Raw genomic sequence first — 8,924 nt, forward strand, 5'->3', positions numbered from 1 at the left:
ATCACAGTCCATCCCAGTCCATCCCAGTTGCCCACCGGCTGTTGTAGGCCTCCTCACGGAACTCGTGCCAGGCCCGGCCGTGCTCGTCCTTCTCGTCCCGGAGCCGCTTCAGCCCCGGCGCTCGGCCTCGCCCTTGGCCTTGTCCTCCTCCTCCCCTGGAACCAGAGAGGGGGGTCAGCCCAACCGGGGAGAGGGAACACAAACAGGGGGACACCAAGGGGGGAACACAAACACGGGGACACCAAGGGGGGAACACAAAAAAACACAATGGGGGAACACCAAGGGGGGAACACAAACACGGGGACCCAACACAAACAGGACCCAGGGGAACACAAACAAACCGGGGGAAACACCAACACTGGGGGAACACAAACACGGGGACACCAAGGGGGGAACACAAACACCGGGACACCAATGGGAGAACACCACAGGGGACACAACAACCCAGGGGACACCAATGGGACACCGGTGAACACAAAACACACAAGGGGACACCAAGGGGGGAACACAAACAGTGGGACACCGCCGGGGATCCCAGCTGGGCCCGGGGAAATCCGGAATTTTGGCATTTTCCTGGGGAAAAAATGGTTAAAATTTGGATTTATTGTCATTTTCCTGGGAAAAAAAGGTTAAAATTTGGATTTATTTCAAACTTTCCATCCTCTCCTGGGGAAGAAAGGGTTAAAGTTCAGCCTCTGTTCCATTTTTCTGGCTCCTCTGGAATTAAAAGGGTTAAAACTGGAATTTATCTCCATTTTTCCAGGGGAAAAAGGTTAAAATTGGAATTTATTTTCATTTTCCTGGGGAAAAAAAGAGAATTCAGACTTACTCAATTTTTTTCTTTGGGCTCTTCCAGGAAAAAAAGGGTTAAAATTTAGATTCAGTTTCATTTTATTATAGGGAAAAAATGGTTAAAATATGGATTTATTTTCATTTTTCTGGCTTTTTCTGTGGAAAAAAAAAAGGGTTAAAATTTGGATTTAATTGAATTTTTCCTGGGAAAAAATGGTTAAATTTTAATTTACTGCCATTTTTCTGACTGTCACTGGGGGAAAAAAAGGGTTAAAACTCAGATTTATTTCCATTTTTCTGAGGGAAAAGGGTTAAAATTTGAATTAATTTTCGTTTTCCCAGGGAAAAAAGGGTTAAAATCTGAATTTATTTCCATTTTTTTCCCTTAAACGTCCAACCAAGACTGAACATTCCATGGAAGGGCCAAAGGTTTGATTGAGTCCCTCCCCGAGAGCCTCAAAGATTGGCCAAAATTTCCTTTTTTTTCCTTAAAGTGAAAGAAAGCCGAGCTTCACTTTGTGGCATTTGGAGTCTGGGTGGATTTTCAGCTTTCAGAGGGATCAGAATTGGCTGAAATTTGGAAATTTTTGTGCTTGAAAATGGAATTAAAGCGAAAAATGCCAAGAAACCCTTGGGGCTGGGAGGGATTCTCCAGATTTTAAAGGTTGGAATTGGGTTGAAATTCAGATTTTTCTCCTTAAAAATTACTTCAATCAAAGCTTTCCAAGGGGATTTGGAATTTCCCACTTTTAGAGTGGTGAAAAATGCCCAAAATTTTGGGGTTTTTTTCCTTAAAAAATGAATGAAATAAAAGCAGTCCGTGAGACTCTTGGAGTTGGGATCGATTTTCCCACCTGGAATGGGTTTAAAAAAGCCACAAAAATGTTTAAAATCCTCCAAAAAATGTCAAATTCCCCTGGGATTTCTCATGGAAAAGGAAAAATCCCAGCCCAAGATTCACCAAAAACGGGAAAATCCAAATTAAAAATGAATAAATCCACCAGGAGCAGCCAAGGAACACAAAAATAAAAATCCCAATTTTTCCCTTGTTTGGGCAAAAAAAACCCTGAAAATTCAGGATTTGGAAATATTCCCATAAAATCCAAGTTTTGTATTTTCCATCCTCCTAAAACAGAAATTTTCCAGCTCTAACCCCATAAAAGTCAAAGTCTGGGATAAAAATGGGAATAATTTCACTTTAACCCCAATAAAATTCTGTTCCAGGGTGAGCCAAGCTCCAGAAATCCTCCCAAAATCTGATTTTTTCCCTTCAAAATGAGGAATTTCTCCTCAAATCCCAGGATTTTCCAATCAAAAATCAAGATTTTTGCTCAGAAATAAGAATTTCTCCTCAAAAAAGAAAAAAGGCCAGATTTTCCTCACAGAAATTTAGATTTTCCAGCCAAAAATTCCCATTTTCCCCTCAGAAATCCACAGTTTTCTTTAAATATCCAGATTTTCCCTCTTAAAAAAAAAAATCACAATTTTCCCCTCAAAAATCCTCAAAGGAATTTCCCAATTTTCCCAACACTTTCCCCTGGATTGTTTCTCCAAATTCAAAATTCCCCCCTCAAACCCGAGAATTTTCCCTCCAAAATGCGCAAAAATCTGGATTTTTTCCCTCAGAAATGCACAAAATTCCGGATTTTTTTCCCTCCTACGCCCGAATTTTCCCCCATCCCCATTTGCTCCCCTAAAACCCCAAATTTTGCCCAACTTTTCCCTCCCATTTTTCCCAACCCCAGCTCGGAATTGGCCGATTCCGGGAATTCCACTGATTTCCCCTCAGCCGCGGCTCCACAAAAATCCCTCGCAATTCAAACTTTTCCCGCTTTTTTCTCCCTCAAATCCCGATTTTCCCAGGCGGAAATTCGGGGATTTTATCGCGCCTTTATCCCGATTTTATTCCCAAAACCCCCAAGGATGGGGACGGGCCCCAGGTTGGATTTTTGGGAGAAAACCGGGAATTGTGTCAGGGGTCCCTCACGAGGCTCCGGGGCCTTTCCCGGCTTTTCCCGCTTTTTGGAATTTCCCCGGTTCCCTCCCAGAGATCCGGGGGTTCTTTCCCCATTTTGGGGACCCCGTGCCCGGTTCCGGGGGTCCCTCCCGAGCATTTCCAAGTTCCTTTCCCGCTCCCCTCCCGAGGATCTCGGGGTTCTTTGCCCGGTTCCGGGGATCCCGTTCCCGGTGGTTCCATCCCCGCTCCCTCCCGGGGATCCTTTCCCGGTTCCCGGTCCCGGTTCTCCCCCCTCGCTCACCCGCAGCCGCCTCCTCCTCCTTGGCCTCAGCCGCGGCCGCTTCATCCCCGCTGGGCGCTTCCTCCGGCGGCCGCTCGGCCCCGTTCACGCCGCCGCCTCCTCCTCCTCCTCCTCCTCCCTCGGCCGCCTCAGCCTCGGCCGCGGCCGCCGCTCCCTCCTCCTGCGGCGGCTGCAGCGGCTCCGACCCCGCGGGCTCGGCCGGGGCCGCCTCCTCTTCTTCCTCCTCCTCCTCCTCCTCCTCCCCGGGGGGGCCGGGCTGGGCCGGGGCCGCCTCGGGGGCCGCGGCAGCCGCTTCGTCCTCATCGGCGAGCAGCGCTTCCTCGTCCTCCTCCTCCTGCTCTTCCTCCTCCTCCTCCTCCTCTTCCTCCTCCTCTTCCTCATCCCCTCCGTGGGGCCGCCCGCCCGGGCCTCCCGCCGGCCCCGCTTCCCCTGCGCAGCTCGAGGCGGCCGCGGCCGGGCCTCCCCCGCCGCCGCCGCCGCCGCCTTCCTCGGGCCCCGCCGCCAACATCTCGGCGTCCAGGGCCTCCTGCAGCCGCTGCGCCAGCTCCACCTTCAGCCCGCGGGCGTCCAGGCCGCGCCGGCCCAGCTCGGCCCGCAGCTCGGTCACCTTCAGCCGCTTCACGTCCATGGCGGGGCCGGTGTGTGGGGAAGGGGGGGGGAAGGGGCCGCGGGGCGGGGGGGGGAAGGGAAGCGGAAGCGCGGGCGCGCTGAGGCGGCGGCGCCGAGGCCGGAGCGCGAGGCCGGGCCGGGCCTGAGGCCGCGGGGCGGGGACTGAGGGAGGGAAGGGGCGGAAGGAAGGGGGCGGAGAAGGGACGGGAGAAGGGGGGGGAGAAGGGGAGAAGAGAGCGAGAGCGCGAGGCGGGGCCGCCGCCGCTGGCGCGGGGAGGGGGCGGCCGGAGCGCGGAGCGATCGCCGGGCCCGTCCCGCTCCCGCCGCCGCCGCCGCCTCAGCCGCGCCTGCGCCGCCGCCGCCCCTCAGCCGCGCCCCCCCGCGCGCCGCGCGCCGCCCCTCGCGCGCATGCGCCGCGCCTGCGCGCCGCAACAAACCCCGCCCGCGCCCCATCACCGCGCAGGCGCGGCGCATGCGTGGGGCTGGTCGCTCGCGCCGCACGCAGGCGCGGTCGCCGCTGTTCCCCCCCCCCCCTTCCCCTCAGCCCCACCTACGTGCGCAACGGTCGCTGCGAGTGTGGCGGAGGCTTCGCCGCTTCCCCTCCTTCCCTCCCCGCGCGCGGCCCGCGCCAGCCGCTCGGATTTTCTGATTGGCCCCGGCCGCGCTGTTCTGCCCGGCGACGGCGAAAAGCCGCTCTCCGATTGGCGGATTGGGGCGAAGGGGGCGCTCGCCTCACGCGCAGTTTCCCGCCCGCCGCGCCGCCGCCATTTTGTTTCGGTGGATGAAGCGGGGAGAGCGCGCGGCGCGCTGGTGGTAAGGGAGGGGGGGAAAAGGGTAAAAAAATGTATAAAATACAGAAAATAAACGAGATTTGTTCAGTAGGAAATAGAGTCCGGGCCTCGTTTCCCTCAGGAAACTCGCGTTCCTATTCCTAACTCCCCTCACGCATTCATTCAATAAAACCCTTCAACTCTCCTTTACCACACTTTAAACATTGTCAATATTTATTATCACCCGCACAAAACTCCAGATTCACCCTGCAAGCGGCGAAATGATGGAGTTTATCCTGAGGGAGGAGCGCGGGGAAGGCGCCGCCATTTTGCGGAGCGCTGTGAGGAGGGACAAGGACGGCCAGGACCGACCCCACATATAAACGCATTGTGTAGTGCAATGAGAAGTTTACGAAATCATTAAATCTTTTTTTCACCAAGCAAAGGTCCCCGGTGGGGGTGCACCGTTCCCGGAGGCACTGCAATACCGGGACGATGCGTGGAGCGGAGGGAGCAAGCTCCGGATCCAACTCCCGAGCCCAAAAATCCGTTTAATATAAAGTCCTCTCATCGAGGACGTATCAGATATTAAACTGATAAGAACAGATACTACACTTGATCTTAGCCAAAAGGCCGAGAAGCGATAGCGGACATTGCTCTGCTCCGGGCCCCAACCCGCCCGGCCCGCCCGCACCTCACGGCCACCCCCGCACCGCGCTCGCAGCCCCCGCACCCCGGTTCCGGCTCCTTTCCCGGGCTCATCCCACGCTTTTCTCCCGCGTTCCGCACGATCCGACCCCAAAAACATTGAAATGCCCCAAAAAACATCATCCCAGCATGCCCTTCGCTCATTTTACAGTAATAAATCTGCATAGCCCCGCCTCTTTATGTAAATAGTCATCTGGTTATCTCCCCTGGCCCCGCCCACCGCTTCTTCCAGCCTCGCAACGTGATTGGCCGACTGCGCCTCCTTGTTTGCATTCGCCCCGCCTGGTTTCCAATTACCCTTTGATTTGCATAACCCCGCCTCTCTCCGCACAAGCCCCGCCCCGCCGAGATATTATGGTGATTACCCGCCCGCTCATTTGCATTCGCCCTGCCCCGCCCCCGCCGTTTTCCCTATTGGGGTCCCACCTTCCCCCCCACGGAGCCGGGACCCCCAAAAACCCCAAAACCCCCCCAAAAAACCCCAAAATGGGCCCCTCCTGACCCCACCCCCTTCATCCCAAACACCCCAGAACGGCCCCGAGCGCCCCAAAACCTGTCCCGGGTTGGGGGGGGGAGTTGGGACCCCAAATCCCCCCAGGACAGGTGAGACCCCAATAACCCCCCAGGACAGGTGAGACCCCCAATCCCCCCCAGGACAGGTGAGACCCCCAATCCCTCCCAAGGACAGGTGAGACCCCAAATCCCCCCCCAGGACAGGTGAGACCCCAAATCCCCCCCCAGGACAGGTGAGACCCCAAATCCCCCCCAGGACAGGTGAGTCCCCAAATCCCCCCCAGGACAGGTGAGACCCCCAATCCCCCCCAGGACAGGTGAGACCCCAAAATCCCCCCCCAGGACAGGTGAGTCCCCAAATCCCCCCCCAGGACAGGTGAGTCCCCAAATCCCCCCCCAGGACAGGTGAGACCCCAAATCCCCCCAGGACAGGTGAGACCCCCAATCCCCCCAGGACAGGTGAGTCCCCAAATCCCCCCCCAGGACAGGTGAGACCCCAAATCCCTCCCAGGACAGGTGAGACCCCAAATCCCCCCAGGACAGGTGAGACCCCAAATCCCCCAGGACAGGTGAGACCCCCAATCCGCCCCCGAACGGGGTCCCCGCGTTTGTGGGATGACACAAAGTGACAGAAGTGACAAAATCCCGGTGGGGACCCCCCCACATCCCCTCCTCAGAGAGCCGGGGGGGTCCCCAATTTATTCTGGGGGTGACAGGGGACAGCTGGGGACAACCTGGGACAGCTGGGGACAATCTGGGACAAAGGCCGAGCCGTGGTGGGGGCAGGAGGTGACACTGGTGACACTGGGTGACCGCAGGTGACACCGGGTGCCAGGAGACGGCAGGAGGTGCCACCGGCTGCCAGCACCGCCGTGTCCCCGCGCTGCCCCCCCGGTGTCCCCGGTGTCCCCTAGAGCTTCCTGGCCGCCCCCACGGTGACATCGAAGAGCCGCGGTTCCCGGAGCCGCCCCCGTTTGTCCATCAGGAAGAAGAACGGGCGGCCCCGGACCTTGATGGGCACCGCGGCCGCCGCCTCGCTCCGGTGCGCGGCGCCGGACACGTCCCGGAGCGGCACCGTCAGCGTCCGGTGCCCGATACCGAGCGGCCCCGGGGTCCCGATGGCCACGGCGGAGCCGCCCCGCAGCAGCGTCAGCCGCGCCACCGAGCGCAGCGGCAGCAGCCAGCCCGCCGCCACCGTCAGCGAGCCTGGGCACCGGGAGAGAGAGCGGGGGGACACCGTGGGGACGGCGGAACCGCCCGGCCCGGTGCGAGCCGCGGTTCCCGCCCCCGAGCCCGGTGTGAGCCCGCACATCCTCCCCCGAGTCCCGGTGCCCTCTCGTCAGCCCGGCCCGGCCCCGGTTCGGTCCCGGTTTTCCCGCCCCAGCCCCGCTCCGATCCCGGTCCCGCCCCCCCGCAGCCGCTGCGAGCCCCGGTGCCCTTCCCGTGCCCCCGGTGTGACCCCGCTCCCTCCCCCGGTTCCCCCCGGTCCCGGCCCCGCTCTCTCGGTACCGACGGTGAGGCAGGACGCCGTGAACCCAAAGCGCCACTTGTTGTCGCGGGGTCGCAGCGGGTCATCGGCACCGGCAGCGGGACCGGGCACCGGGCGCAGCGCCGTGAAGGCGAAGTGCGCCAGGTAGGCCCAGAAGAGCCCCTGGCCCGCGCAGAAGAGCCCCACGAGGCGGAAGAAGCGGCCGCGGTCGTGCTCGTACAGAACCACGTCCCGCGCCGCCGCCGCCGCCGCCACCTCCAGCGCCGCCCGCGCCGCCATGCCGGGCGGCCGCCGGTACTTCCGGGTCACGCCGCGCACCAGCCAATGGGATGCGGCAGAAGCGGAGCCGCAGCCAATCAGCTTGCACGTAGAAGCTCAGCCAATAAGCTGTGGCGCTAATTCCGTATTAACCAATCAGATTCCGCGCTCGCCGCCATCTTTGTTGCTGGCGCGTTCCCGCCCTGCCCTCAGCGCCCCCCCCCTTAAAGGCGCCGCGGCGATAATTAATAATCATTAATGATTCATTATTAATCACTAATCAATAATCAATAATCCATCGGTTTATTTACAAAACTCGGGGCATCGAAAGGGCTCGAACACGGGAGCGGGGCCCGGGGAGGGGGCGGGGATCTCCAACGTTCACTTGAGAAAAGCGACCTCCGGAATCTTCCCCTCCAGCTGGGGCAGGAATGGGGAAAAAAGGGGAAAAAAGGGGAAAAAAGGGGGAAAAAGGGGAAAAAAGGAGACAAAACAGGGTTAGAATGGGGGAAAAGGGGAAATTACAGGAAATAACGGGGTGAGAATGGGGAAAAATGGGAAATAACAGGGAAAAATGGGACAGGTAACAGGAAAATAATGGGGGAAATGGGGAAAAAATGGGGAAATTGGGGGAAAATAAAAGGGAAAAATAATGGGGAAAATGGGGAAAAAAACAGGGAAAAATGGGGAAAATAACGGGGTGAGAGAGGGGGAAAATGGGGGAAAATAATGGGGGAAAATGAGGGAAAATAGAGAAAAAAAATAATGGGAAAAATTAAAGAAAAATAGGGAAAATTGGGGGAAAATGGGGGAGAAATGGGGGAAAATGGGGGAAAAAGTGAAGAAAGGGCAAAGCTGACCTTGAGCTGGGTGAAGACCTGGCCGGCCTGGCCGTAATCCCAGTCGTTGTCCTGGAGGCACCTGAGACACCGCCGAGAAATTCACATTTTTTGGGGATTTTGGGGCTTTTCAGGAACATTTTTGGGGAGGTTTCAGGGACTTCTATGGAGGAATTTTGGGAGCTTTTTGAGGGATTTTTTTAGGGATTTTGTAGGGGGTTTTGAGCCATTTCAGGGGGATTTTGGAGCCATTTCTGGGGTTTATTTGAGCCATTTCTGGGGGATTTTTGAGCTGTTTCAGGGGGATTTTTGACCTGCTTTTGAAGGGAATTTTGAACCATTTTTGGGAGGCTTTCTGAGCCATTTTCAGGTGGATTTTGGAGCCATTTTTTAAGGGATTTTGGAGCCATTTTTGAAGGGATTTTGGAGCCATTTTTGAAGGATTTTGGAGCCATTTCCGAGGCGATTTTTGTGCAATTTTCAGGGGGATTTTCAGGTGGTTTTGGGGTGATTTTTTTGGATTTCTGGGGTGAATTTGGGGCTTTCAGACTCACTTCTGGGACCACTCGAGGTTCATGCCCTCCTGCTGCTCAGGGGATTTTTGAGCCATTTTTGAAGGGATTTTGGAGCCGTTTCGAGCAATTTTCAGGGGGATTTTGGAGCCATTTTTAAGGGATTTTGGAGCCAT

The 8,924-nt window shown here is 57.0% G+C and overlaps 2 protein-coding genes, 2 long non-coding RNA genes and 1 other non-coding gene across 6 annotated transcripts; 1 reads left to right on the forward strand and 4 right to left on the reverse strand.

Moving 5' to 3' along the window:
* Positions 1-10: 10 nt before the first annotated feature.
* On the reverse strand, positions 11-3,796 carry LOC103825173 (heterogeneous nuclear ribonucleoprotein U-like protein 2). The gene is made up of 2 exons (XM_050987854.1): positions 3,051-3,796; positions 11-155 (listed from the first exon to the last, which is right to left on the reverse strand). The coding sequence occupies exons 1-2, from the start codon at positions 3,676-3,678 to the stop codon at positions 109-111; spliced, it is 675 nt and encodes a 224-aa protein (XP_050843811.1). The 5' UTR covers positions 3,679-3,796; the 3' UTR covers positions 11-108.
* Positions 3,578-5,011, forward strand: LOC127061247 (uncharacterized). 2 transcript variants are annotated; one of them, XR_007780685.1, is made up of 2 exons: positions 3,578-3,688; positions 4,690-5,011. It is a non-coding gene; the product is annotated as an uncharacterized LOC127061247 (long non-coding RNA). The 2 variants fall into 2 exon arrangements; XR_007780684.1 differs by lacking the exon at positions 3,578-3,688 and adding an exon at positions 4,369-4,472.
* Positions 4,884-5,074, reverse strand: LOC115484808 (U2 spliceosomal RNA). The gene has a single exon (XR_003945499.1). It is a non-coding gene; the product is annotated as a U2 spliceosomal RNA (small nuclear RNA).
* Positions 5,075-6,285: 1,211 nt separating this feature from the next.
* On the reverse strand, positions 6,286-7,443 carry TMEM223 (transmembrane protein 223). The gene is made up of 2 exons (XM_030233941.2): positions 7,160-7,443; positions 6,286-6,856 (listed from the first exon to the last, which is right to left on the reverse strand). Exons 1-2 carry the CDS (start codon positions 7,416-7,418, stop codon positions 6,561-6,563), a joined length of 555 nt encoding a protein of 184 aa, XP_030089801.1. The 5' UTR covers positions 7,419-7,443; the 3' UTR covers positions 6,286-6,560.
* Positions 7,444-7,677: 234 nt separating this feature from the next.
* Positions 7,678-8,826, reverse strand: LOC108963993 (uncharacterized). The gene is made up of 3 exons (XR_001992595.3): positions 8,791-8,826; positions 8,258-8,318; positions 7,678-7,817 (listed from the first exon to the last, which is right to left on the reverse strand). It is a non-coding gene; the product is annotated as an uncharacterized LOC108963993 (long non-coding RNA).
* Positions 8,827-8,924: the final 98 nt, after the last annotated feature.

This window comes from Serinus canaria, unplaced genomic scaffold, assembly GCF_022539315.1.
Source record: "Serinus canaria isolate serCan28SL12 unplaced genomic scaffold, serCan2020 HiC_scaffold_352, whole genome shotgun sequence".
Lineage (NCBI taxonomy): Eukaryota > Metazoa > Chordata > Aves > Passeriformes > Fringillidae > Serinus > Serinus canaria.

Bases quoted from the DNA above. Each gene is read 5' to 3' on its own strand.
- TMEM223 (XM_030233941.2), bottom strand. From the start codon at position 7,418: ATGGCGGCGCGGGCGGCGCTGGAGGTGGCGGCGGCGGCGGCGGCGCGG. The intron at 6,857-7,159 runs GTACCGAGAGAG...CCCGGTGCCCAG, and splicing joins GGCGTCCTGCCTCACCGTCG to GCTCGCTGACGGTGGCGGCG.
- LOC103825173 (XM_050987854.1), bottom strand. From the start codon at position 3,678: ATGGACGTGAAGCGGCTGAAGGTGACCGAGCTGCGGGCCGAGCTGGGC. The intron at 156-3,050 runs GTGAGCGAGGGG...CTCTGGTTCCAG, and splicing joins GGAGGAGGAGGCGGCTGCGG to GGGAGGAGGAGGACAAGGCC.